The sequence below is a fragment of the Bos indicus x Bos taurus genome, chromosome 29 (genome assembly GCF_003369695.1).
Source record: "Bos indicus x Bos taurus breed Angus x Brahman F1 hybrid chromosome 29, Bos_hybrid_MaternalHap_v2.0, whole genome shotgun sequence".
In the NCBI taxonomy this organism is placed as follows: Eukaryota; Metazoa; Chordata; class Mammalia; order Artiodactyla; family Bovidae; genus Bos; species Bos indicus x Bos taurus.
In genome coordinates, this window is record NC_040104.1 from 10,670,288 (window position 1) to 10,698,133 (window position 27,846).

Sequence of the window (27,846 nt, forward strand, 5' to 3'; positions counted from 1 at the left end):
GCTCTAAGTCCACCATATGAGAAGAAGCAGAAATCCTCCAATCCATTCCACATACATCCATAGGAGCCATCTTTTGGACTTGTAGATCTGATCACATCACACTCTTGCTTAAACCCTTCCATGACTCCCTTTCACTGCCAGGGCCTGGGTTCAATCCTTGGTCAGGGAACTAAAATCGTGAGGTCAATTAAAAAAAAAACCAAACATAAAGTTTGAACTCCTTGCCCAGCTTACAAGGCCCTATGTGATCTGGCCTCTGACTCCCTTTCCAGATTCATCTCTTTTAATAGCCCTCACTCCTATTTGCAAACTCTTTCCCAAGCCCCAAGTCTAGGACTTCTCCAATGTACTTCCCGTCCTTGTACCTGTCACATAGTGTCTAAAAACCTTAGATATGTGAATCACCCTACACACCATCCCCAAACTGTATACTCTGTATGAGTGCAGAAACTTTATGCATCCACTAATATCTCCCCAGTATCCAGCACAAGCACTTATTAAATATTTGTTGAAGTGAATGAACACATTTACCGGGTTCCCAGTGTTTTTCTTTACTTTTTTTTTTTTTTTGATGTAGACAGTTTTTAAACTTTAAAAATTTTTATTTATTTATTTTTGGCTGCACTGGGTCTTCGTTGCTTTGTGGGAGCTTTCTCAGTTGAAGCAAGTGGGGGCTACTCTTGGCTGCCGTGCTGGGGCTTCTCATTGCGGTGGCTTCTCTTGTTACAGAGCACAGCCTCTAGAGTGCATGGGTTTCAGGAGTTGTGTCACACAGACTCAGCAGTTGTGACACATGGGCTTAGTTGCTGTACAATGTGGACAGTTTTTAAAGTCTTTATGGAATTTGCTACAATATTGCTTCTCTTTTATGTTTTGTTTTGGTTTGGTTTTTTGGTTGCAAGGCATATGGGATCTTAGATCCCCGACGATCGAGCCTGTGCCTAATACGTGGGGAGCTCAGAGTCTTAACCATTGGACCACCAGGGAAGTCTCAGATCATGAGCTTTTGGAATCAGACAAATTTGGATGAAAACCCTAGGTCCTCCCCTTGTTCACTATGGCCAAACCCTTTAACCTTTCCAGATCTCAGTTCCCCATCTTTAAAATGTGAAAGTTGCTCAGTCACATGCAACTCTCTGCAACCCCATGGACTGTAGCCCACCAGGCTTCTCTGTCCATGGGATCTCCAGGCAAGAATACTGGAGTGGGTTGCCATTTCTTTCTCCAGGATCATCTTCTTCCCCATCCAGGGATCAAACCTGGCTCTCCTGCATTGCAGGAAGATTCTTTACCGTCTGAGCCACGAGGGAGTGCTCTTTAAAATGCAGAGAGAATGCAATGAAAGGACCGCATGGGTGGCTGCCAGGATGAGCTAAGTCTGATATCATGAAGTCAAAGATCCGAGCATAGTCCCCATCTTACATGCAGCCATTTCAGAAGGGAGTCACCAGCTGCCCTGGGGTCATACTCTCTCCCAATCATATTTGTCCATCAAGTTTGGTGGTAGTGGTGGTGATTTAGTCGCTAAGTCGTGTCTGATCCTTGCAACACCCTGGACTGTAGCCCACCAGGCTCCTCTGTCCAAGGGATTTCCCAGGCAAGAATACCGGAATGGGTTGCCATTTCCTTCTCCAGGGGATCTTCCCGACCCAAGGATCAAACGAACATCTCCTGCATGGATTGCATGTGGATTCTTTATCGCTGAGCCAGCGGGGAAGCCCTCAAGGTTTGGCTGGTTTTGATTCCATTAGGTAGCCTGAGCTTTCCTGCTCTGGAGCATGGAGTGGGCAAACAGGTTCCACCTAAGTAATCCAGCTCAGGCCTCCAGGCACTTTGGTGGGACTTGTGAATTTCAGTGGTTTTATCCCTGGGAAATGTTGAAGTCTCCAAAGAGACCCCCCCAGTGCACTCTGCCCCTCACCATCAGCACCTGGGATGATGCTGGGTCAAGCAGAGCAAGGGCAATCCTCCCAATTTTAAGGTGGGTTAACTGAGGCTCAGACTATCTTCCAGACAGTTGGGCCTAGAACTTGTGTGTCTTCTCAAGGGGCTCTGGGAGGCCTGGGCAGCTGCAGTGGGCGACCTGGGGGGAGCTCTAGCCCCAGAGCAGGAGGTGGCACAGGAACCCTGGCTCTCAAGGCCTCCACCCCTTGTTCACAATGGGTTAGTGCCACTCTCGGCTGGTGGGGAGCTCAGTGTCCGTATATTCTTCGTGAACCCACAGGACTGTGCTTAAGTCGGTTATTTTGCCTGTGTCATTTGGGGAGAGCAAGGATGACAATTCACTGGCTGGGGTGTGTGCGTGTGCTGGGGCTTGGGGGTGAGGATGGGGATAATCTGGACAGTGAGAAGAGCGAGCTTAGGGTCAGGAGCCCTGGGTTCCAGCCCAGTTCTATACCCAGCATGCTGAGTCCCTTGGGACGAGAGCCTTCCTCTCTGGCCCCCAACTGCTCTGTTAAGTGGGAGTGGTGGTAGACAAACAGATCATGGTCGTGGGATCAAAACGCTGTCCTGGCCCTGCCACTCCCTGAGCCCAGACTGTCCCCTGGGCCTGACTTCACCCAACTGGCCCCAGCAAACCTCTGACACCATTCTGCTGCCTCCACCCTCTGTCCCGTCCTTCCCCCAGGGGCCTGACTCCAGCTCCCCACCACACAGGGGGCTGGGCTGGTGGCAGTATTGGTCAGGCCTGGGTGGGGGGCCTCCAAGCCCACAAATGACCTCTTGAGCCTCTTTCTGGAGCCAGCATCCTCTCTTTCCCCTCCTCTTGAAATCTGAGCTCAGAGATCCGGGGAAGACTCTCCCTGCCAAATATTCCATCCAGTTGTCCAAACACTCTGCACAGCTGGCGGAGGGAGGGGCCGGAGCCCAGCTCTCAGGGAGCCCTCGGGCTGTTGTTTTCATGGAAATGGCTGCATTCTCACTTGGAGGGCCAGGCCGTGAGTTGTTTTAAGGGGGTTCACCATGGCCAAGAGGATCAAGAGCCCCCAGCACACCCTCCTGCTACACTGGAAGGAAGAAGTCAGGCAGTGGTCTTCCCCTGGTGGGGAGGATCCAGGTGCATGTGGCCGCCTCACCCCGGGAGGTGGCAGCGGGCGCTGGCAGCCTTGTGAGTGTCCCCTCGTGACTGGGCTAGGCGCGGTGGCTGGGGGAAGGGCAGGCGGTAACGACACCGAATGAGCAGCCTGAGCGCTGACTTAGGACAACAGCTTTTCCGAGCAAGCAGCCCCAGACCTGGCTGCCTTGTGGGTCTGACCCACCAGTGACCCGAGCCTCAGTTTCCTCACTTGCAACAGGAGAGGCTTTTGGGCTTCTTCTGCCTCTGATTTTCCTAAGTCACGGCCAAGGACAAAGTCCTCATAGCTGCCCCCTGCAGTGCCAGCTGTGCCTAAAGTCCAGAAAGTGGCAAGATTTTCTTGACAATCCCCAGAACAACTCTGACTCAGTTTACCCTCAGAGAGGATGGCTAGGACTTGGCAGAGCGGGACCATCGCCTGTACACTCTGTCACCAGCCAGGCTCAGCCCCTCGTCCCCTGCCATGTCAGGGTGATGGAGAGGCAACCCCCTCCCCTTCCTTCACACATCCTGTTTTTCATTAATTGTTTCCAGGTGGGCCCAGAGGTTGCCCTGCAGAGGAAGGTGGAGGCACAGGAGAATTTAGCAGGGGGATCAGTGAGGAGCAAAAACAGGAAGGGGTTGGGAGCAGGCCATGGAAAATTCATTGCCAGGAAAGAAAGGCCAGCATCTGGTTTGCATTAAGCTGAGAGAGCTTCGAAGCCCAGAGCCTGAGTGGGAGATATTGTTATCCATCCACAGGGCAGGCGGGGTGTGACTGCTAGTCAGGAACTGGCAGCTTCTCCCCACAGGAACTCAAGGGCTAACAGGAAAGAAGAGGGAAAGCAAGGAAGAAGGCAAGAGGAAACTCAGTCTCCACTGTGGCTGACATCTCATGAATGTTATCTTCTTTTTTTTTGGCTGTATCGTACAGCATGCAGTATCTTAGTTCCCCCACAAGGGATTGAACTCACACCCCCTGTAGTGGAAGCTTGATGTCTTAGCCACTGGACCACCAGAGAAGTTATCTGAATGTTATTTTATTTGATATTCACAACTTCACAGGGGAGAATCGTCCCCATTTTATAGCTATGAGAACTGAGTCCCAGAGAGGTTAAGTGACTTGCCCAAGGTCACACAGCCAGGGATTGGCAGAACTCCAGATTAGAATTCAGGCCAAATGAGATAAGATGGAACATTCACACCATCACACGGGTGGATTGAGGCTGACTGTGCGCCAGGTAAGGGGCCACTGAGGATTTAGTGATGAGTGCAGCCCAGCCTCTGCCCATGGGGTCACTCAGTTCATGTAGGGGCGTCTGATGGTGCTATGGGACACTCATCATAACACAGGGTGGACCATGTGACTGAGGGCTCCAGTCCAGTGCCTGCAGAGGAAAAAGCAATCCAGAGGGGAAGGCTTCCTGGAGGAGGGGATATGAGCAAAAGAAAGAAATTTATCAGAGAGGGGTGTGATGGAGTGGAGGCTGCAGAGAAGGGGATACTGTGAGGATAGTGGGAAGGGGGGGCATACGGGCCATGTCTAGGCAATAGCAGCTGGCCTGGTGTGCCTTAGAGGGTGATGGTTCATTTCATAGTTGGGGAAACAGAGGCACGGTGAGCCTAAAGTGCCCAAACGTCTGGAAGTGGTGGAATCCAGCCTGTCTGACTCTAGGTCCGTCTTCCTCGTAACTGCTACACTGACTGGTCCCTTTTGTTGGTAGTTAAATCTGCCCACAATGCAGATGACACCACCTTTATGGCAGAAAGTGAAGCAGAAGTAAAGAGCCTCTTGACAAAAGTGAAAGATGAGAGTGAAAAAGTTGGCTTAAAACTCAACATTCAAAAAACAAAGAACATGGCATCTGGTCCCATCACTTCATGGCAAATAGATGGGGAAACAATGAAAACAGTGACAGACTTTATTTTGGGGGGCTCCAAAATCACTGCAGATGGTGACTGCAGCCATAAAATGAAAAGACCCTTGTTCCTTGGAAGAAAAGCTATGACCAACCTAGACAGCATATTCAAAAGCAGAGACATTACTTTGTCGACAAAGGTAGTCTAGTCAAAGCTATGGTTTTTCCAAAAAGTCATGTATGGATGTGAGACCTGGAGTATAAAGAAAGCTGAGCATCTAAGAACTGATGCTTTTGAACTGTGGTGTTGGAGAAGACTCTTGAGAGTGCCTTGGACTGCAAGGAGATCGAACCAGTCAATCCTAAAGGAAATCAGTCCTGTATATTCATTGGAAGGACCGATGCTGAAGCTGAAACTCCAATACTTGGCCACCTGATGCAAAGAACTGACTCATTGGAAAAGACCCTGATGTGGGGAAAGATTGAAGGCTGGAGGAGAAGGGGATGACAGAGGATGAGATGGTTGGATGGCATCACCGATTTGATGGACATGAGTTTGAGCAAGCTCTGGGAGATAGCGAAGGACAGGGAGGTCTGGCATGCTGCAGTCCATGGGGTGGCAAAGAGTTGGGCATGACTGAGCGACTGAACTGAACTGAACTGAATGCAGTAAACCTGGGTTTGATCTCTGGGTTGGGAAGATCCCCTGGAGAAGGGAATGGCAACCCACGCCAGTATTCTCGCCTGGAGTATCCCATGGACTGAGGAGCCCAGCGGGCAACAGTTCATGGAGTCACGACTGAGTGACTAACACACAAAAGTTTTAAGGGGATATTGAGGGCAGGGACCACAGGGAGGCCGAGGTGGCAGTGGTGTTACATGAGGCCACAGAGCCAGCCAGTGACAGGGCCAGGGCTGGACAAGCTCTTTCCAACTTGCCAAGCTGGGCAGGGAGGGGACAGACTGCCCTAACCATGGGCCTTGGAAAAGCCTGGGGCCTTGGGCACGCTAAAGCGAGGCTCCCGCCTCCCTTTGAGGTATCTCACCTTCCCTGGGAGGAGAGCCCGGCGTCGTCTGCTGCCCGCTGAGCCATGGGAGTTAATAATTACTGGGTTTAAGGAGATAGAGGCCTGTCGGAGAGGCACCTCCCTCACAGGCCGCTGCTCCTCAGAGATAGCAAAGGTTAGTGTGAGCCTCAGCCTGGGGGTGGGGAGAAGGCTCCTGCCACCTCCCTGCCTGGCTGACTCCAGAGGGACCCTGGGTCTGGCCCTCCAGCCATGGACCCCGCAGAGAAGCCTGCTGAGTGCCCGGCCCGAGGAAAATGTCCTGTGTTCCTGGCAGTGAGCTCAGGGACTGTCCGCTATGCTCCATCAGGTCTGGGCCCTGCACTCGAGGGGAACTTAGGAAAGCAGCCCTGGGACACGGACAGGTGAGCTAGAGACCTGGGGAAGGGGGAGTCTCACTACTTAGCAGGGGCCTTGGGGGAGGGGGAGAGGCAGGGCTCTAGACCAGGGCTGCTGCCGCTAAGTTGCTTCAGTCGTGTCTGACTCTTTGCGACACTATAGACTGTAGCCCGCCAGGCTCCTCTGTCCATGGGATTCTCCAGGCAAGGATACCGGAGTGGGTTGCCATGCCCTCCTCCAGGGGATCTTCCCAACCCAGGGACTGAACCCCCATCTCTTACATTGACAGGTGGGATCTTTACCACTAGCATAGAACTAGGAGGAATTTCAGGAGCCTTCTACAAGGTCAGCCACCAGGGAGGGCCCTGATTTGTCTCCTCCGACTTGGTGGTTGTACAGATGTAGCATCTGAGGCTCAGAGAGAGAGGGCAAGACACTCATGTTCAGTCACACAGTGAACTGAAGTTTAGATCCAGGGCCTAGGTCATGCAGGCTGGCAAGTCTCTCCCGGATGGGGTCTGTGGCCAGGGCTGCCAGGCTGGGGATGGCAGGGGTGAGAGGGGGCGTTTGGGGAAGGTGGTGACTTGGGGGGCAGAGGACACACCTTTTATTTTCCTTCTCCACTAGATGCCAGGCATCTAATGGGCTCCCCTCATTGCCCGACAGCATGGAGCTGCTGCTTCCAGAGAGCCCTCTGGTTTCTGGGCTGTCTTTTCAGAAAATTGGAGTAAGGGGCCACAGCCCTTCCTTCCCTGGCTGTGTGACATCCAGAAGTTTCCTTCACTTCTCTGAGCCCATGGTTTTCAACCAAGGAGCATTTGTGGGAGGAGCTAGTGAGGCCTTGGGAGTCCTAAGCAGCTGCGTAGATCATGGGATATTTTTGGCTAGTAATTAGGGTGGTGACAGTGACTCCTCACTTGTCCTTCAAAACCTCGCTCAAGGGTCTCCCCTGCTGAAGACTCTTCCCCTGGGGCTGTACCCCTGGGCTGACACCCCTTCCACCCGTTATCTCCCACTAGTCTGAGTTACCACGACTTGGACCAGGTCTTATCTCCTGCTGGGGCTAGTGAAGACTTGGAGGGTAAGCTTCCTGTCCTGAGCTCCTTTTGTGTCATTCTTCCCGCTCCCCCAAAGAGTGAGCAGAGCAAGGTCCAGGAAGACAGCAGTTGCTCAAGACTTATTTGGTGAAGGATTTGTCAACAAACATAATGACAACTGCTTTGGGCGAGACCCTGGGCTGGACTGCAGTGGGTGGAGAAACACAGACCCAAGGAGGTCGCTGCCCTTGGGAAACCACAGTTGTGGAAACAAATGCCCTACAGAGTGAAGGAGAGAGACCTGGGCAGAATGAAAAGAAAGTCACGGAGGACTGCACAAGTCAGGTTCACTGCACAAGGTGTCAGGGGGCATGAGAGCAAGGCATCAAGTCTGGCTTGCCCTCCACTCACCAAGTCCTGTTCCTGTTCCTTCCTAGTCCTGCCCACCTAGGAAAGGAAGACTACTCTCTCTCTCTCTCTTTTTTTCATTTTGGCCCAGCCAGACAACATGCAGGATCCTAGTTCCCTGACCAGGGATGGAACCCATGACCCCTGCAGTGGAAGTGCAGAGTCTTAACCACTGGATCCATTGTTCCAGCGGTCCATTGTTCTCTATTTTGAATTAAGACACTATCCACTTTGCAAGGTGTGCCCTGGGAGTGGAGGTCCCCACTATCTATCTTGTCACAATACTGGAGCCCCAGGAGGACAGAGCCTGTGTCTATGCAGTTTCCTTTTGGATCCCCCGCCCATGGTTTGTGTTCAGAAGGGGTGGCTGAATGCATTGTTGTTTTTCAGTCTCAAAGTAGTGTCCAACTCTTTGCAACTCTGTGAACTGTAGCACACCAGGCTTCCCTGTCCCTCACTGTCTCCCGGAGTTTACTCAAACTCATGTCCACTGAGTCAGTGATGCCATCGAACCATCTCATCTCTGTTGCCCCCTCCTCCTCTTGCCCTCAATCTATCCCAGCATCAGGGTCTTTTCCACTGAGTCCAATGAGTTGAATGCATGCATGAACAACATGTGTCCCCAGATGAAGACCCAACAAAACTCAAGACTGGGGCCCTGGCCCCAGCTCCGGGTCTAAGGGTAGCGCCCCAAGTTCTAGCAATATGAAAGAGAAATAGCTCCTCCTAGTCTCCCAGGCCTTCTCTAGACAAGGAGGGTGGGAGCCACGGTCCCTGGTAGGAGAAGTGGGGTTATGCTCTCACTGAATCAGCCCCAGGCTGGAGTCGAGGCCGATGATCAGGGCTCCAGATAGTGACAGAGGCACAGAGGGGTTGAGGGACAGGACAGATCAGTGTTTAGGGAATTTGCAGATGTGGGTCCTGACAGGTGTGTGTGTTGGGGGAGGGGTGGGTGGGTGCGAGTCCCCCAGAAAGTAGGTGGTGGGCAAAGGCAGAGGTGGGTGGAATCTGTTCAGAACAAGAAGGCAGGACCCCTAGTTTGCGGTGGGGGGTGGGGTGGCGGGGGAAGGTGGTTGGGGACTTGGCCCAAAGGTGAGGCCTCCCTCAGAAGAAGCACTCAGGAGGTAGAAAACTGGTTTTGGGGTGAGCCCCCCTTCTCACCAGGAAGGATGTTGCTGCAGAGCAGGAGCCAGGGAAGGAGTGATGGCCAAAGGGCCGGGTGAGAGGGAGGGGGTGGCAGGGCGTCCTCTAAGAATCCGGGAGCTGAAAGCTTGGAGCCATGGTAGGTGCTTGAGCAAGGGTGGTCTTGCAACGGTGCTGCGGGGCGCTGGGTGGAGCGGAGTTAGTTGGGAGCATCAGAGAGCCGCGCGGGCTGCGGGGTGCTGTCAGTCCGGGCGGGCGGCCCGAGCGGGGCTGGGCCGGGAGCGCGCGCGAGTTCTCCGCATCGGCCGCCGGAGGGGCGGGGCCGGGCACGTGTCCTCGGGCCACCCCCTCGGCCACGTGACCGCCGAGGGCAGGGTCGCGGCGGGACCCGGGGCCCGGGCCGCGCAGACCCACAGGCAGCGGGCAGGACTGACAGGCGGCGGGGCAGCCCGGCGGGCCCCGGGCGGAGTCGGCGGCGGGCGGGGACGGCGCGAGGAGCTAGCGGGGAGATCGCCGCGGCGGCGCAGGGAACCGACGCCCGGCGGGCCCCCAGGCGCCGGGATGTGGAGCGGGTAGGTCCCCGCTGGGTTGGGCCGCGGCTGCCTCCGGGGGTGGGACAGTGAGGGAGGGGGGCGTCCCTCCCGAGTGGGCGACCCTGACCGGGAGCTGCTCTGCCCGCGACTGGGGATGGAAGGACACCCGGCCTGGAGCGATCAGGGGGTTTCTCTGCGGGGCAGGGAGTGTGAAGGGTGGGCTGCAGACCGTCCCGAAGTGACAGCACCAACTCCTCAGAGCTTATCGGGAGCGCAAGTGAGATTGGGGGAAGGGAGTGGGCGGCGGAATGCAAGCCGGACTAAGCCTGGGAAAAGACCTAGGAAGGACGCCCCCCAGGCTGGGTGAACCCTTGAAACACAGTGCATTTGGGAAGCGGGGGACTGGGTCTGTGTTAAGTTGGCTTTCAAGCTGGTGAACCTCCGTCTGGGGCTCCTGGAGCATGCTGGGCTCAGAGGTGTGGGGTGGGACCTGCTTGCAGGCTGGCAGCCGGCAGCACGGACTCTGGGCCCTGGGCAGTGGCTCTGGTACCCATATCTGTTCACTGATGCTCAAGGGTCCCTGGGTGACCTGATGTGGGATCCCTTCCCTGTATGTGCAGAAAGGCTGCAGTCTTCTCACTAAGTGGGGTAAACACTTCTTGTTCCTCATGAGCCTGGAGAGACCAGGTCCTGGCCAAGATGTGGCCAGAGGGGGGTTTAGGGGGTGGTGGGTGGTATTCCTGCGTGGAACCAGCCAGATGGGTGGTCCCAGGACAGAGCTCCTCCCAACTGCAGCTGGGGAGTGAGGGAAGCCCCAGAGGAGAGGCTGGTGGGCTGGGAGTTTGATGCAGGCTGGATCCACTTTACTCCATGGCACCTAGCAAAGCTGGAGCTGAGATGCTAGGGGAGGAATGGGGGGAGGAAGGGAGTCATTTCCAGCAAGGGGCTCCGAGAGGATGGGCTCCCAGTAGGGATGAGGTGTAGAGAGGCGTGAGAACTCTTAAAGGGAGAGAGTTAGGCAGAGCGTGGATTCTTTTGGAATTGTGCCCTGGGGGAAGGAGACTGAGCTTAGGGAGAAGGAGGTTGAGGTGGGCTGGTGACAGCTAGAGAGGTTACAGTGATCCTGCCGGGGTTTAACCATGTTTGAAGAGCTTGGGTGGAGGGAGCTCGTGACCCCTTGCGTTGGCTACACCCAGGCACACACGCAGCCACCGAGTTGTTGTGTGATCCTGAGCATATGGCCTCACTTCTCTGAGCCTCTAGGTTGTGTGGTGGGACTGATCCAGGCCCAGAGTGTGTCCTTTCCTGCAGGCATCCAGGCTGGGCCTGCCGAACAAGTCTGGGACCTCTCAGTAGATGGATACTCATTTTAAAGACAGAATCAGAGTCCCAGGACCCTCTGGATGGACCAGGCTTTTCCAGCTGATCCTCACTTGATGCTCAGCGTGGCTCACTTGGATTCCCCAGGGCTTAGCTGGGTGCAGAGCACATACTAGGTGCTTCATAGATGCAGACGGAAAGCATGAGACAGAATGAGGCATTTGGGGATCGAGAGGCAGAGTTTGGGGGTCACCGTGAGCACTGTCTTCTCATGGACCCTTCACTCGGGCATTGGAGGCAAGGACTGAAGGATCAGGAGCCAAGCTACCAGCACCCACTGGGGGCCTGCTGTCCTGGGAGATCACAGACCCCAGCAGCAGTGGAGAGGGGTACTGCTCGGGCCATGCTTGTCCAGGTAACTGATTGAGCCGCTGTGACAATTCTGGGCAAGTACCTACCTGGGATCCTTCCTCCTAGAGGGGGGCGGGTGGTGGTGAGGAGTCGATGACCCTGGCTAAGCCACTGATGTCTCTGGGGCTTGGTTTCCCCAATCTTGAAGACAACTGAGGTGCATGTCTTGGGTGACTGCTCTGTTAATGGCCACGTCATGGTGCCAGTTCACCTTCTTGGCCCTGGACCCAGGACCGCTCCCCCAGGGTGGGTGGCAGTGACAGGACTCTACAGGAGCTCGAGTGGACCCTCTTCCTTAGGACTCCTTGAGTGTGGGCCCTGAACTCAGAACTCAGAGGCGGCTCCCCTGAAACAGCTGCTGTCCCCCTCCCCCAAGAGTCCCATGCCCATAGTCTTGGATGCCTAGCCAGCTCCGAGGTGATGGGGTGAGGATGGTGACTGGGGTACTTCTGCTGCTGACACAGCGCTAGGCACTTGAGACTTGGTCACCAGAGGCCAGAGTTAGGGTTCTGGGCTAGTTTCCTGCCACTAAGTGGCCACGTGGGTGTAGCCCCTCAGTTTCCCCATCTGCCAGATGGGGGTAATCATACCCATCCCTGGGGGAGGACAGGCTCTGATGCACTGCCCAGGAATGAGAGAGACCACCCCAGCCTCCCAGGGATGGGGGACCGTGTCTTTGCTGCAGGCCTATAGATGGGCTGTGTGATCTTGAGAAAGTCACCTAACTGCTCTGGGGCTTGGCTACCCTAAGGGGATTGGATCTGTGAGGTCCTGCTTTAAGGTGTCACAGGGAGCTCTGGGCTCTGAAATGGCATCAGGGGATCCAGGAGTAAGCCTGGATGGCCTAGGGGATCCAGGGTCGAGAGCAGGTGGAAAGGGTACAACCGTCTCTGTCACCTCCTCCTGGAAGCCCTCCATGATTTACCTACCTCCCCCCTCAACAGGTGGAGATAGCTTTCCTGCCGTTAATCAGCCCACACCAGTCTGTGGGGCTCAGATGCTCAAGAGAGTCCTGCTTGTCCTAGACTGTCCTCACATCTGCACGGGATTTGTGCCCAACAGGGTGGGGGAAGGGAAGCAAAATGAATTCAGCTGTGATGAGAAGGGGGTGTGGTGATGTTGCTGCCAGAATCTGTGCCGATTGCGTGAGGGCGGGCTGGTGGCGTGCCCGGCACATAATAGGTGCTCATATATATGCATCGTGTCTTTGAGGTCTTGGGGTATCCGTTTCCTCCAGGACCAGACAGGCAAGTGTGCGGCACGTGCTGTGTGCCCTGCTCTGCCCCAGTCGTCGAGGGAGCCCTCCATCCTCTCAGGCCTTTGCCGGCTCCCAATGGAGACATCCAGGCTGGGCTGGGCAGGCAGTCCTAGAGCTGTGGCTGGGAGAGGCTTGGCCTGGCCTACCTGCCTCCGGTGTTCGGAGCTCCCTGCTGACCATCCCAAAGCTGCCCCTGCCCTCCTCCTCCCTCCTGCTCCCTACCAGGTACACACCTGCTCCCCCCTTCCCAGAGTGGTCCGGGCCCACCCTCTCCTACCCCAGGGGTCCCGCTTGCCTCAGTTCTCCGCATTCCTCTGTTCCCATCTATGACACTGTGTTCTCGATTCTTCTGCAGCCCTCCGGTCCTGGCCCTCAGCTCCTCTGCCACTCATCCCCTCATCCAGGCTCAGGGCTGCAGCTGCTTCCTCTGGGCTGGTGCCTCCCCTCAGCCACCACTTCCCAAATGCCTCAGCAACCCCCCTTTCCTTCCCTGAAAGACCCCCTCCCAGTTCCTCATTCCTGTCCTGGGCACTACTGTTGTCATTCACCTCATCCTTGGTGTTTAATTATATTAATTACTGTTAACTTTTGTGGTCCCCCTTTCCAGCCCCTGGGCCGCCACTGATTTCCTCCCCACCCCCCAGAAGTCTTTCGTCTCTCTGTGTCCCCCTCTGCATGTCCCCTCTTAGCCTGCAGCCTGCCTGGCTAGAACAGCAGCCTTGGGTGGAACCCCCTACCACTACCACCATCCCCAGCACCACTCGGGCACTGGCTCCAACTTCCTCAAAACCCCGTCTGCATCCTGCCTCACTTCTCCGAAACCACCATTCATCCCCTTTCCTCCCGTCCTGACTCTTCTGGGTGACAGTTCACATGACGCATTGGTGCCTGGGCTCTGGGTTCAGTTCCCCCGTTGCCACTTCCTTGCTGTGTGTGTTCAGCCAGCTCGCCGTCCCTCTCTGAACCTCGGGTACCTCGTCGTTCACCTGAACTGGGGAGAGCCTCTCGCCGTGGCAGCATCGTAAGTTCACACGTGGAGACACGGAGTAGTGGGCTGGCGTGGACATGAGCAGGAGCTTGGGAATCTGATCTGGGTCTGGAGCTGAAGACTTGGCCAGTACATGAGACCTTTCCTGGGGCCCCCTGGGCCCCTGACGGGAGTCACTTGGCTGTCAGCCTTAGTGTCCTCAGAGCGTGCTTCCTAACCGGGCCGCTGTTCCCTGGGTCGGGATTGCTGCAGACCAGAGATGCTGCAGCCACCCTAGATCCTGGGCTTGGTGGTCCCAGGCAGAAGGCAAGGGTCCCAACTCTCTCCCTCCCCTGGTTTTCAGCACTTGCCTTGCTGGCTCCTCCCCTGCTTGTTTAAATGAACCCATTGTGCCCTGTTAGTCTTTAACTCACAGAGGTGACCTGGGCACTGGTGGGCAGAGAGGGGGAGGGCAGAAGGACTGCATGGCAGGCTGGCCCGGTGGGGCTTGCTGGGTGACTGGGGACCATAGCCTCTAGGTTGCTCCTCATTTGGCCATTTTTTTTTCTGGTTGGGGATGAAAGCCCTGCTGGCCCGCCTAGGGGTGGCCTGGGGGCTGAGGATTGCAGTTACTGCTCTCTACCTTCCCGCCCCCACTGCCTGTATGCTTCCTGGGGAAGTGACCCAGCAGGGCCTTTCCTGTATGAACTCCCCGGGCTCTAGGCTGCGAAGCTGGGTTGGGGATGGGGGATGTTGGCCGCCCCCACCTACCCCTGACCTTGACTCATTATCTCCCTCTCCCCAGAGCAGATCCCTTCCCAGTGGCCCTTGCGGCATGTCCTGGACACTGAACTCTGTTTCTGCAGGAATGGGGGCTGAGAAGGTTTGAGGAGAAGGCCGTGGACCTGGACTGGGGGCAGAGAGGCAGGGCAAAAGGACTTAAGTGGTAACCCGTGCCGTCCAAGGAGTGAGCTCCCCACCCCACAGGGGCTCGCACCCAAGTTTTTGGCCTTCCCGTGCTGAAGTGTATGGATGATGGCGGGTTCTGGCTTGGGTAGACCCAAGGGACTTGGGGTCCCTCCTTCATCTGAACTTTGAATCACAGGAGCTGGCCTCTGGCCCCAAGTGTGAGGGGGAGGGTCTGCAGACTCCAAGGCAGGGTGGACCCCCTTCTCCTCCTGCTCCTGCACCCCTGGCCCAGGCACAGGGAAGTTGATGATCATGGCGTGGTCCTGCTATCCCCATGCTTTCTGCCATGAAGATTTACTCGTGGGCTTTTCCACTGGGGAGAGTGGGGTGGGTATACAGATGCTCTGTCTCAGGCCTCCCTGAGACACTCTTTCCTCTGGCTGCAAAATAGGGGCCCATCCCCCCAGAAGCAGGCCAAGTGAGCCCTTTAGGAAAATGCTGGGGGAGGGGGGCTTCTGGATACACCCCCAGCCCATGGCCAGAGACCCAGACCACACTGGTGGATGAAGTTCAGGCCTCGTGGGAGAGGCTGGTGGCCTGTGTCCCCTCCATCTCCATTGTCCATTCTCAGTTGTTTCTGACTCTGTGACCCTGTGGGTTATAGCCCACCAGGCTCCTCTGTCCATGGGGTTTCCCAGGCAAGAATACTGGAGTGGGTTGCCATTTCCTTCTCTTTGTCCCCTAGGTGGGGGGTATGGGCGTGGCAGGGTGATCCTTGCTGTGGGGCTAGGTGTCTTGAGACCTGAGATCATGCCCTGTGCCCTGTGCTGTCCCTACAAGTCACCCCCTGCCCTTGGCCTATCGTTCTTGCTCAATTCTATTGCAGTGGGCGGCCCTGAGGTGGGGTCCCCACCAAGCCTGAGTGATTATGGCCATCCTCTCAACCGAGGAAGTGGGGCTGGGCCCCAGGTCTCCAGGCTTCCCCCATGGGTGCATCCTCAAGGTCTGGGGTTTCAGGTGCAGGACACAGCCTGGGCGGGGATGGTGAGGATGGTGGGGTGCACGACTAATGTGGGTGCAGACAGCCCCACTATTTCCCTGGGGACATGGCCAGTGACTTCTTCACTAGATTCTCGGTGAGCCCCCTGCAGGTTTTAACCCCATCCCACAGGCAAGGAAGCAGGTTGAAAGAACTTCAGTGACTTTCCCAGGGGCTCGTGTGGACCCCTGGTCGGAGCCTGGCGTGGACCCGGCCATGCCCAACTAGCCTGTGCATTCAGCCACAGCTCCCCCAGTCCTGGACTCCCTTCTGGGAGGCAGTTTGGGTGAAAAATGGGTCAGCTCTCTTTGTCACAGCCAAGGTGGAGTCTCCTGGCTGCCTGGGGGCCCAGTGGCCCTTGATGCCCAAGCAGATGTGTGTTTCTGCCACCCACTCCCCACCCTCCTGTCCGCTGTGGCTGGACAGCTTTGGGCCTGGGCTGAAGACCTAGCTGTGTGTCCCACCAGTGCCCCCAACTAGCTGTGTGACCCTGGGCAAGTCCCATCACCTCTCTGAGCGTCCGTCCCACAACTGTAGAATGGGGACAATACAATGAATGCTATCGAGAGTTTTAAATGAGATAACATGGGCGGAGCACCCCCTGATAAGTCCCCTGGGTGCAGCTCCCGGCCTGGGGCCTCCATAGCACTGCCACAGCCCTTTTAAGCTTCCTGGACCCCCTTGCCAATGAGGACCCCCCCCACACACACACAAGGGTACTAGGAGAGACCCCATCTGGCATAAACACTGTTGATGGAGTGGTGGGTGTGCATTCCCACTTTATTCATCAAAGCCCCCTGTCCCTAGAAGGCAGGACCCGGAGCCAGGAACCTCAGAGCCAGTTCCAGCATATGGCAGGCCAGGCTGGGCAGCTGGAGGAGGCCATGTGGAGGGATGGGAACAGGCTCATTGCTAGGATCCCTGGGTGCCTGGTGTTCCTAAGGGGAAACTGAAGCTCGGGGGCTACCTAGTGACTGTCCCAGGGTCCAGGGGACAGACCCCAGCCTCGCCTTACTTCTCTGCAGTCCTGAATTTTATGACCCCTGGGCCTTCCTCTCTCCTGTGTGGGCCCCTCTTGGCCTCCTTCCCCTGCACTTCCCCACTGCTATCAGCAGCCCAGCCCCCCCGCCTCAGCCCTGTCAGGGCCACTCAGAAGCTGCTGGCTCAGGCGCCGCCGGCTTGTGCTGAGTGAGCAAGCCCAGAGGTGCTGTCTTGGCATAAACCGCCAGTGTCGGGGCCTCTCCTTCCCTCCGTCCTCAGGGTCTTCTGCGAAGGGGCAGCGTGGAAGGCAGGGGAAGGGGGCTGCCGGGGTCAGAGGCCGGTGGCCCCCACCTCCCACTGCCTCTAGGGTCTTCAGCTTCAGAGAGAGGAGGGTCCTGAGGGCGGGGGTGGGGGCGAGCAGAGGGAGGGGCCTGTTTGCCTGAGTTCACAAGGCAGACCAAGCGGAGAGCTGGGAGTGCCCTCTACACCATCCAGAAGGCAGGAAGCAGGGCTGCTGTTCTCAGGCCGTTTGCACAATCTTCCTGTCTTGGTCCTGCCTACCCTGGCTGGATCCTTCCTCTATGGTCCACCCTAGATGGGACTGAATCTGCATAAAAGTTGTATGAGTGCTAGCAACGAAGGCAGTTCCCACTTAAAGGTCTTGTGTGCTGAGGCGGATCCATTCAGAGTGTCCCTTGGAGACTCAAGGAGATCCAGCCAGTCCATCCTGAAGGAAATCAGTCCTGAATATTCATTGGAAGGACTGATGCTGAAACTGAAACTCCAATACTTTGGCCACCTGATGCGAAGAACTGACTCATTGGAAAAGACCCTGATGCTGGGAAAGATTGAAGGCAGGAGGAGAAGGGGACGACAGAGGATGAGGTGGTTGGATGGCATCACCGACTTGATGGACACAAGTTTGAGCAAGCTCTGAGAGTTGGTGATGGACAGGGAGGCCTGGCATGCTGTCTTCCATGGGGTCGCAAAGAGTCAGACACGACTGAGCGACTGAACTGAACTGATGCATTCAGTGCCCTTGAGGTGGGGCCGTTGGGATTGGCCCAGTTTTGTAGGAGAAACTCAGGCTGTCAGCATGGAGGCATTTATAGTGTCTGCTGGGCAAACAAGTACTTGCTGTGTGCTGAGCACTTATGTGATCCTGGGCTGGAGGGGGTGGTTGATAAAGGTGAATGAGTCCTGTCCTTGTCCCCAGGAGACCCTATGCTTGGTCATTCTGCCCTTGTGACAACCCCAATGATGGCCCATTTTACAGATGGGGAGACTGAGGCCCAGGGTTGCAGGTGCATTGCCCACTGCTGGTCCCTGGGCTCAGTTCTCCAGGCCTCAGGACCCAACCCTGTATCTGCTCTTTGCCTTGCAGCCAGCCTCACCCAGACGAGGGCCACCCGCCACCCCTTGAAGCTGTCCCCGTACCCTGGAAGAGCGTGGGCCCCTGCAAAAGCCACAGGGAGTCCCTGGGAGGCCTACCAGAGACCCCTGCAGGGGAGGAGGCCCAAGGCGAGGAGGGCCCTGCAGCCACCCAGCTGGACGTGTCACGCCTGCGCAGCTCTTCCATGGAGATCCGAGAGAAGGGCTCGGAGTTCCTGAAGGAGGAGCTGCACAAAGCCCAGAAGGTGGGCACTGAGGGCGGGGTGAGACACAAGGTGGGGGTGGGGTGGGGGAGACAAGGGGCTGGCCTGGGAGCCGCGGGCTCTCACCCAACACCCAGAGATGTCACCCTCCTGTCAAGGCCACCTGCATGCCAGGCCTGTGCTGAGTATGAGGGCAGGGCAGTTCCTGTGACTTTTAAATGACTTTTATAAGTCTTGACGTCCCTGAAAACCAGTCCCAAGCTCTAATGAACCTATAGCTAGGGTTCAAAGAGGAAGCAAGCTCGGGCCTCTAGGCCTGTGTGAGATGCCCCCTGGGCACGGCGCCTCGTTTCCCCAGGAGCTGAAGCTCAAGGATGAGGAGTGTGAGCGGCTGTCCAAGGTGCGGGAACAGCTGGAGCAGGAGCTGGAGGAGCTGACAGCCAGTCTGTTCGAGGTGCGGGCCCAGGGCACAGTGGGGAATGGGTCTGCTGGGCGTCCATTGTGCCCCCCAACTCACGCAGAGCCTGCCGTCTTCCCAGGAAGCCCACAAGATGGTGCGAGAAGCCAACATGAAGCAGGCAGCGTCAGAAAAGCAACTGAAGGAGGCCCGGGGCAAGGTGAGGCCCTCATCAGCCCGGACCCCCTGCCCAGCTCCCAGCCCTGCAAGCGCTGGCCTTCGAGACCTAATCGGACCCTGGCGTGGCCTGGAGGGCCGGCAGGGATGGGCTGACAGAGGCCCAGTAGGGAGGGCAGAGGTCTGAGACAATCCTGCTGAAATGTGCCGACTGGTATGGGAGCCCAGCGATCTGGGCCTCTAGGTGAGCTTCCAGTGGACCACGGAGACTTGCTGGAGGCTTCTCAGGGGCTGGGAAGATCCTGTTAGCCTGTAATTTATTTTCCCTCCTCCCATACCCCCTTTACACAGCAGCAACATCAGCAACATCAGTCTGGCTGTTTGAGCCTGGACAAGTAGCTTTATCCCTTGGAACCTGTTTGCCCATCTGCAAAAGTGTGATGGCCAGGCTTGTTTCTGACTCCTGGGGACCCCTCAGTGGGAGGCCCAGCTGATTCCCAGACCCGTGCACCTCAAGAGTCCTGGTTTCGAGGATGACCTTCGCCAGGCTGTATCTCCTCTTTGAACCTCAGTTTCCCCATCTGTGGTGGCTCCGATGGTAAAGAATCTGCCTGTAATGCAGAAGACCTGGGTTCAGTCCCTGGGTCGGGAAGATGCCCTGGAGAAGGAAATGGCAACCCACTCCAGTATTCTTGCCTGGAGAATTTCATGGACAGGGGAGCCTGGCGGGCTACAGTCCATGGGGACGGGAAGAATCAGATACAACTGAGCAACTAACACTTTCACTTTACTTTCCCTATCTGTAAAATGGGTATCTCAGCCCCTACCTCAGAGGCTGTTCCAAGGGTCACTGGTGGGGTTAGGTGCTGGTCACAGTTCTGAGCTGGGGTAGGGCAGCTGGGATGGCGTCAGCCTTGGACTAACATTACGGCCATCTCATCCTGGCCAGATTGACATGCTGCAGGCAGAGGTGACAGCCTTGAAGACACTGGTCATCACATCAACACCAGCCTCTCCCAACCGCGAGCTCCACCCACAGCTGCTCAGCCCCACCAAGGCCGGACCCCGCAAAGGCCACTTGCGCCATAAGAGCACCAGCAGCGCCCTCTGCCCCGCAGTGTGCCCTGTTGCGGGGCACATCCTCACCCCGGACAAGGAGGGCAAAGAGGTGAGGGGCGTTGGTCAGGCAGTGGTCGCGGTAAAGGGAGCCAGCGCCCCCTGTCAGGCAGACAGCAGTGCCCAGTGGGGACCCACCTGCCCCCCACCGTGGGACCAGGAGCCTGTCCTGCCCTCTCTGGGCTCTGTGTCCTCTGGTTGTGAGCGCCAAGTGAGTTCCCTGTGGTATGAGGTGTCTGACCCTCAGGAGGGCACAGGGGGTCTCTGTCCAGGTGGGACAGCGGCTGTGATGTCCTTGGTTGTGGGTCTTGGGCAAGCAGGGCCCTGTCAGCACCTTAGTCTCCTTGTGTAAATGCGGATTCCTGGGGCCACAGGAGCTCAGCTCAGGGCTGCACCCAGCGAACGCCCTGCATGCCCACGAGGACTGTAGTGGGATTCGGGTTCCTGGGGTCTCTGAGGCCCAGGTGGCCCCAGCTCCGTCCTGCCCCAGGCCTCCAGGGAGGAGGCCCAGGCCAAGCCTCTCCACCCACTTCTGAGCTCTCAGCTGCCGACTGGCCTCTAACGTCTCCTTCCTCTGTCTTTCTCTGTGCATCCGTCTGTCTGTCTGTCTTGCCGGCCCAGCCGGGGCTGCCTCCCCTCCTCTCCCTGCTCCTCTGCGTGGTCCCCAGCAAGGCGGCTCACCTCACCTACGAGCCGGCCTGGCAGCTCCCGCCTGGGGAGCTGCCCGTGGGCCTCACCTCTGCTACTTCCCTCTCCTTTTCCCGACAGGTAATGGCTCTGGAGAGGGGCCACCCCCCTCCCCACCCCCTCCCAGCGTCTCACTCTGCATGTGCCCCGGGGCAGCCGGCAAGTTGTACGTGTTCCCTTCTGTGTGCACACACCTGTGTGAGCCATGGGTCCCAGCTGGTCCCCACGTGTCCTGGTGGGTACCTGCAGGGTCACTCTTCAACTGTCCCTCCTCAAGGAGGCAGCGAGGGTCTTCGGGTTGAGACCCCAGAGTGAGTGAAAGTCGCTCAGTCATGTCTGACTTTTTGCAACCCCATGGGCTATACAGTCCATGGAATTCTCCAGGCCAGAATCACTGGAGTGGGTAGCCTTTCCCTTCTCCAGGGGGATCTTCCCAACCCAGGGATCGAACCCAGGTCTCCTGCAGTGTGGGCGGATTCTTTACCAGATGAGCCACAGGGGAAGCCCGAGACCCTGGGCCCACATCTAATTCTCTAGTGCCAGGAAACTAAAGACACACCCGGAAGTGAAACTTGGGAGTTTGAATCTCAATTCTGCAGTGCAAAATGAAGAGAAGAGTTCTCTAGGATTTGGCTCCCCTGCACGGCCTCAGGCCCAGCAGGCCCTGGGCTTCATCCTCCCTGGCTCCCCACCGACTTGGGCCCTGCCTGTCTCTGCCACGCTGGCCACCCCCTCAGTGCCCTGACCCCCCACCCGGCTCTCCCTGCCCCCACAGGTGGACACGACCCTGTTTGCAGAGTTCCAGGCCTGGAGGGAATCGCCCACCTTGGACAAGACCTCCCCGTTCCTGGAAAGGGTGTACCGGGAGGATGTGGGCCCCTGCCTGGACTTCACCATGCAGGAGGTGAGGCGGGCAGAGGGCGGCCTGCTGGAGGGCCCGGCCCCGTGTCCAGAGGCCAGCCCCTCATCTCCTCCTTCCACCTCCCCACTCCGCCGCAGCTCTCGGCCCTGGTCCGGGCTGCCGTGGAGGACAACACGCTCACCATCGAGCCCGTGGCTTCACAAACCCTGCCCGCGGTGAAGGTGGCCGCCGTCGACTGTGGTCACACCAAGTAAGCTTAGCGCCCTGCACCCTTCCTGCCCCCTGGGAAAGGCCCGTGTAGCTTTGGGCTGCCATCAAGGGGGTGGCCGGGGAGGGCTGAACCTCAGGGCTGCCTGCTGGGTCCTGCAGGGGGACCCCAGGATGGGCAGGGCCACCTGACCAGAGAGGGACAGTGGCTGCCCCCACGCAGGGCAAGGAGGCATCTGGCCGAGATGCTGCCTCTAGTCCTGGAGCTGGGGTCCCCCCTCCTGGCTGGCCTGACGTGCTTCCCTCTCCACTCCCTCTCTCCCGCAGTGGGTTCCGGGCCCCGATTGACACGTAAGTGATGTCATTTGTTGACACTACCTCCTGACAATGACCTAAGGGCCCTGGGATCTGGTCCTCCTTGCTTCTTAGCTGGCATTGGGCAGGGGCAGCGTCAGAGCTAAGCTGCCAGCGTGGAGCGAGGGCAGGCACTGGAGCCTGTGAGGGAGGCCCACAGTGGGAGCCTTGTCACAGAAGGGAACACTTGAGCCGCGTTTTGAAGGATGAATAAGTTTGCTAAGCAGGGAAGCGAGCTTCCCCTATGACTCAAGGGGGTTAAAGAATCTGCCTGCAATGCAGGAGATGTGAATTCAATCCCTGGGTCAGGAAGATCCCCAGGAGAAAGAGATGGTTACCCACTCCAGTATTCTTGCCTGGAGAATCCTGTGGACTGAGGAGCCTGGCAGGCTACAGGGTCAGATATATATGTAAAGAGTCAGATATAACTGAGCGCTAAGCATGTACGCATGCAAGCAGGGAAGGGCCTTTGAGACAGAGGTAACAGAATGAGTAAAGGTATGAGAAGCCGGAATATTAATGGAAAACACCATTGGGTGGATAGTCACAGAGTCGGGGCTCAGGCCACAGAGTACCTATGGGGCTAGTGTGTGAAGGACCTCAATGAGGTTTGGGCTTTAACACACTAAAGTCAGCATTTCACAGATCATCAATTAACATTGCCTGAAAAGAGGATTCCCTGTTCGGATCCTGGAGGCAGCAAAGGTTCTGCTAAGTCCTGCAGCCAAGGAGCCTATTTAACCTCCCTTTACTTGGATTCTCCATAACTATTTCCTGGGCAGTAGGGAATGGTAGGGGGCTAGATGTGGGTTTGGGGAGTAGCCCTTGGCTGTCACATGGAGAAGAAGGGTAGAGATGAGGCAGAGAGCTGTTGGAATGAGTGAAGGCATCCAGGTCAAAGGTCCTACTGGCAGGACCTAGGACTTGGTGACCTAAGTGGAGGAGAGAGAAGACTCCTGCTTAGTTGGAAGAAGGGGCGACTGGGTCTCAGGGTTCCAAGAAAGAAGGAGAGTGTGCATTTTTAGGGGCTGCAGAGGATGGAGCTTTGGTATACCTGGCCTGCGGTTGACTAAGCCCTCCTGTCCAACAGGGGTGAGGTGAGGGGGTCAGAGATGGGGTCCAGCTTGGCTTAAAAGTCTCATCCGGGGACTTCTGGGACTGCCCCCCCCCCCCCCCCACACCACCACCACCGCCGGCTGAGCTCCAGGCTCCTTGGGAAGCTGGGGCTAGGGGAGAGAATGCCAGTCTCCACTCTGATGTCTGTCTGCCCGCCTCTCCCTATGCCTTCTCTGGCCGCTGCTGCTTCCCTACGTGGACTGGGTGGGCGAGCCCCAGCCATCCCCACGGCCCCCCTCTGCTTTTTCCCAGTACATGTGCCCTGAGTGGGCTGGCCTGCGCCTGTCGTCACCGAATCCGGCTTGGGGACTCTGAGAGCCACTACTACATCTCACCGTCCTCCCGGGCCAGGGTGAGTCATCCAGTGGGAGAGTAACCGGGTTCCTTAGGGGCTCCCTGGGCTGGGACTCGGAACCCCAGGCTGCACAACCTACAATCTACAGATCGGGGCACAGGCTCAGAGAGGTGCGGAGACTGACTTGGGCCACACAGTCAAGCCAGGTGCGTTTGTTTGCTGCTGCTGTGTAACAAGTTACCATAAACTCAGTGGAGTATCTGTTTATTATCTCACAGACTCCCTGGGTCAGGAGTCCAGGCAAGCTTAGGGTCTTCTGCTCAGGGTCTCATGGGTTGCAGGCAGAGTGTCAGCTGCAGCTGCATCCTTTCTAGAGATCCAGGCCTTCTTCTGAGTTCATATGCTGTTGGCAAAAGCCAGTTCCTTGTGGTTGAAGGACTGAGGTACCTGTTTTCTTGCTTGTTGAAAAGTAATCATGGGAATGATACCCATCACCTCTGTCATTCAGTGTAACCTAATCAAGGGAGTGTGATTAGTGTGATTAATCACTCTAGTGACACTAGGGTTCAGGTGAAAGTTCCATGCTCCTGACCCCTGCTCTAGCCCCAGGCTTTGGAGAAAGAAGGTTCTGAGGCTTGTCTGACAGTCAGCCATGGGCACCGAGGGGCCTCCAGGAATCCCAGCTTCTGCCCTCACCTGCCGGGTGACCCAGGATGAGGTCACTGAGCTGGGATGAGGGTGGGATGGGTGGACCCCAGACAGTGAGGAAGACTGGGAAGAACAAAAGTGTGGAAAACGCTGAAGCTTGGTGTGAAGGTGACACAGTGTGGAAGGCCCTCTTGGAGCAGCCGTCTCCTCCCCTTGACCTTCTAGAGGTGCCTCACGGGACTAAAGTGGGCTGTTTGCCATCATCGGGCAGCAGGCTGACCGCCAGGGCAGCTCATCTGGTCCTGATGCCTCTGCCAGGCAGCCCAGCATGGGTGTCCTGGTGAATCCTCCCAGCGGCGAGCTGAGCTCCCAGTGCAGAGAGGAAGCTTGGACCTTAGAAAGGAAAAGGGGTGCATCCTGGGTCACTCAGCCTAGACCTCAGGTCTCCCCATCCTGGACCCAGTCTCTTTCTGCTGCAGCCTTCACCCTCTGCATCTGTGTCCAGAGTCTTGTTCAGTGGCCATGGGCTCCCTTTGTGCTTTCTTGGCCACACCCCATGGCTTGCAGGATCTTAGTTCCCCAACCAGGGATGGACCCACGCCCCCTGCAGTGGACACACTAAGTCTTAACCACTGGACCATCAGGGAAGTCTCCTCTTTGTTCTTTCTGATCCCAACCAGGAGATCCATACCAGACGCTCCCAGGCCTACAAGATTACATCTAGAACATTGGTTCTTCCAGGCCTGTGTGTCTGCTGTGTTGGCCAGAGCTGGAGTGGGAGAGGAGATGGGTGTGAAGTTTTAGGATGTGGTCCCCACCCTGAGGAGACCAAGGAGTGTGGAATCCATAGGAAGAAGAGAATTCTGTCCCCAAATCACGGTCCTGGGGAGAGAGGACCACTGCTCTCCTCCCCTCCCTACTCAGGAGTCCACTGGTGGAGCCCACTGGCCACAAGGCAACTCCATGGCCTGGGATTCGAGCTTCTCTGGCCCGCCCCACCCCATCCTGTACAGCCCTCCCGGGCGGCGCCTTGGCCACCCTGGGTTAAATCCCCTGACCTGGCCTCTCCCACCTCCCTGCCTTTGCCAGGGCCCCCAACCCAGAGCACCCACTCTGTCCTCTTGGCAAGGGCTCTTGTCTATTTGAGGGTCGAGCAGGAGCATCACCCCTCCCACAACTTTCTCCACTCCCCAGGCAGTGGGCACCCCCTGCCCCGACTTGATGTCCCTCCCCCAAAGCATTGGATATTCAGAAGAGCTGGTTGTGAGCGCAACTGCCAGCTGTCTTCCACCCTGTCTTAGGTTGGGTTCCCTAAAAGCAGAGCCCAAGATGGAGAGTGTGTGCAATTCTCAGGAGGTGAGGGAGGGAGGCAGAAGCAGGGACAGGCAAAGGTGAGGCCTCCGCTGGAGTCTGCCTTCATTGCTCTGCAGCCCAGAGTGGGTTCTACTCTGAGGCAAGGGCGTGGCTTTTTATACTCCACACGCCAGTCATTGGCCCAGGTTTGAGAGGGTACTGGGGTGCAGGGGGGTATTAGCAGCCAGCACCCTCAGCTGTGGGGAGGTGGAACCCCACCCTGGGGGAGGGGCCTGGGCTAGGCACCAACAGCACTCTCTCCAGGGTTTGAGTCTTTGTGACCAGGATCAGATCTGAGCCAACCCAGGGTCCCCAGTGCCCCACAGAGGGCCTAGCATGGCAAAGCTGGGGGTCTCAGGCCGGGATCCAGGGCAGCCAGGTGGGCAGCTTCTGATTCCTCATCTTTCCTGGCATCACGCACGGCACCTCCTAAGGACTGGATGCCCCGGGGCCTCCAGCATCCAGACCTAGCAAGCCCCTCAAGGGAGCCTGGATTCTTGGCAGCCTGCCGGGGTTTCATCTTCCATTTCAGCCGCTTCTTAGCTCCGTGGCCTCCGCAGTTGTTGTCGGGTCGTTCTCGCAGTCTCCACTCCCCCGACGTGTGGAATGGGAATGGTAGGCACGTCGGCCTCTTCGGATCCGCGTACTTGATTAGTTGCCGGCATCGTTTTTTATTAGGAATAATAGTGTTGCTCCTGTTAACTGTAACGTTAGAGCCCAGCGGTAATCTGACTCTGCCAGGACGTGGGACTTCCCAGTGTGGTCTCCGATCTTTCCTGGCTTTTGTGGCGGGGACCGAGAGGTTCACACCCTGTCCGTTCTGCCCACAGATCACGGCCGTGTGCAACTTCTTCACTTACATCCGCTACATCCAGCAAGGCCTGGTGCGGCAGGACGGTGAGCGCCCCCTAGTGGCCGATTGGGATGGCGCCCGGAGCGGCGGCGCGGGGTGGGGCGGGTCAGCGGTGGCCGGGGCCAACCCCAGCACTTTGCTGCCTCGTGGGGAGGACTCAGGGAGAGGGGAAGGTTGTGAATTAGCAAAGGGCTCCTCGGAGCGTCTGTTGCTACGCCCTGTGGAGAGGGGAAGAGCGGAAGGAGCCTCCTGGGAGTTGCTTCACCAGGAAAACCAGCAGGAGGCTCCTGCATACCTGGATCCTGCTGCTTTGTCTTGGGCAAAAACCTTTCCCAACCCCAGGGGCCTGAACGAACAGCATCCCTGTTACTGGCCTGGCTTCCGAGACCCTACACGGTGGGGCCTCCCCTGTGAATCAGCTCCCCGCTGCGTGGCCTCCAAGTGGTGGCTGAACAAGGGCTCGCCCACCTCCCTCTGTAGACCCTCCCCCACCCTTGCCTGACAAGTCCTCTGCCCACCTGCTGTGTCCCCTGCCCCCATTCTGCCAGGCCAGGGGATGGACCCTGCTCAGGGTGGCTGGAGAGCACTTGCAGCCTGTCTGAGTGTGTGACTGCGTGTGCGTGCATGTCCGTGTCAGGCTATGAAAGTGACCGTTGTCACCTTCAAGGCTCCCAGGTGATCAGCACTCAACAGTTTGCAGGACCTCAGAGAGGAGCCTCTAAGAGGTCCGGCCACTCACAGAGGTCATCTGTCCCGAAGGACTGGGGAGTCCTAGAGGTGCCTGCCAGCTGCTGTACCCAAAACCAGGGGGAAGGGCCAGGCCATCTGCCTGAGGTGACCCTGGGGTCACTGAGCTGTCCACCTTCTCTCTTTACCTACAGCGGAGCCCATGTTCTGGGAGATCACCAGGCTGCGGAAGGAGATGTCACTGGCCAAGCTCGGCTTCTTCCCCCACGAGGCCTAGGGCATGGCCCAGGCCCAGAGGGCGGCTCTGAGCTGGAGACAACATCCGCCCCAGGACAGACTGACAGAAGGGGTCCTGGAGCCAGCCCTGAGCCAGAAGTTGAATGGAGGAACAAATGGCCAGGCCTCAGAGGCAGCACTGAGCCGGCACCAAATGTCCAACCCTGGACAGGACCTCAGGAGGTGACCTCCTCGCCTCCTCAGTAGTACTACAGCCACCAGGAGACTTTCAAGAAAGCACCAAAGACCAAGTAGCTGGGAGCCATTACAAAGGGGCTCAGCCCTTGGCAGAGGACCCCTGGGGCAGCCAGCACCCCCTTGCTATCCCAGGAGCTGTTGCCTGCTGGTGCCTTGCTGGCCCATCTCCAGGGTATCTTCCTCACCCTTCCAGTTCTCAAGCCCTGGGCACCAGCACCCCCTAGTGGCCATACTTCACCCCATTCCCAGATGGCCTCCCCAACGAAGGCTAGTGGACCTGCCCTCCCAGGTGCCCACAGGGCAGCAGAGTTAGGAGAGGCGAGCAGGGCCTCCCCGGCTGTCTTCCACTCCATCCTGTATCTGCCTGAGATGGATCGGGGCCCTCGTCCCCCTCCCTCCCTGCCGGCTGAGCCCACCCCTGCTGGGAGGATGGGGGCACTGTCCTCCCAGAGTCAAACACAAATGGGCCACAGGACACCCAGGCCTGTTTTCAGCTGTGCCTGGCCATTCAGACAATGGGGGCTGAGATCACCCAGCCCTGCACGCAGGCCTGGGGTGGGGCGGGCAGGACCCGGGCCCCTTCTCATCCCGCACGCATGGTGCTGGGGAGCCAACCTGGACACATCCCTCACCACGTCCGATTTCCTCCTCTGAATGGAATGTAACACGATCTATTTAATAAAGGATGGCTTTGTTGGTAGA

At 57.4% G+C, this 27,846-nt stretch overlaps 1 protein-coding gene across 12 annotated transcripts; it reads left to right on the top strand.

The window, feature by feature from the left end:
* The first annotated feature begins 3,025 nt into the window (after window positions 1-3,025).
* Window positions 3,026-27,846, top strand: RAB3IL1 (RAB3A interacting protein like 1). 12 transcript variants are annotated; one of them, XM_027532078.1, is made up of 13 exons: window positions 3,026-3,109; window positions 17,708-17,960; window positions 18,277-18,372; window positions 18,458-18,535; window positions 19,442-19,660; window positions 20,230-20,376; window positions 21,071-21,199; window positions 21,295-21,407; window positions 21,692-21,715; window positions 22,744-22,815; window positions 23,087-23,186; window positions 25,961-26,027; window positions 26,865-27,846. In XM_027532078.1, exons 1-13 carry the CDS (start codon window positions 3,063-3,065, stop codon window positions 26,945-26,947), a joined length of 1,428 nt encoding a protein of 475 aa, XP_027387879.1. In that variant the 5' UTR covers window positions 3,026-3,062; the 3' UTR covers window positions 26,948-27,846. The 12 variants fall into 12 exon arrangements, with proteins under 12 accessions (XP_027387879.1, XP_027387878.1, XP_027387875.1 ...); XM_027532074.1 differs by lacking the exon at window positions 3,026-3,109 and adding an exon at window positions 6,121-6,343; XM_027532079.1 differs by lacking the exon at window positions 3,026-3,109 and adding an exon at window positions 9,268-9,477.

What these genes read in the sequence shown, in the direction of transcription:
- RAB3IL1 (XM_027532074.1), top strand. Translation starts at nt 6,192, where the DNA reads ATGGACCCCGCAGAGAAGCCTGCTGAGTGCCCGGCCCGAGGAAAATGT. An exon ending in CGGACAAGGAGGGCAAAGAG is followed by an intron (nt 19,661 to 20,229) that starts GTGAGGGGCGTT and finishes TTGCCGGCCCAG; the next exon opens with CCGGGGCTGCCTCCCCTCCT. An exon ending in TGGACTTCACCATGCAGGAG is followed by an intron (nt 21,200 to 21,294) that starts GTGAGGCGGGCA and finishes ACTCCGCCGCAG; the next exon opens with CTCTCGGCCCTGGTCCGGGC.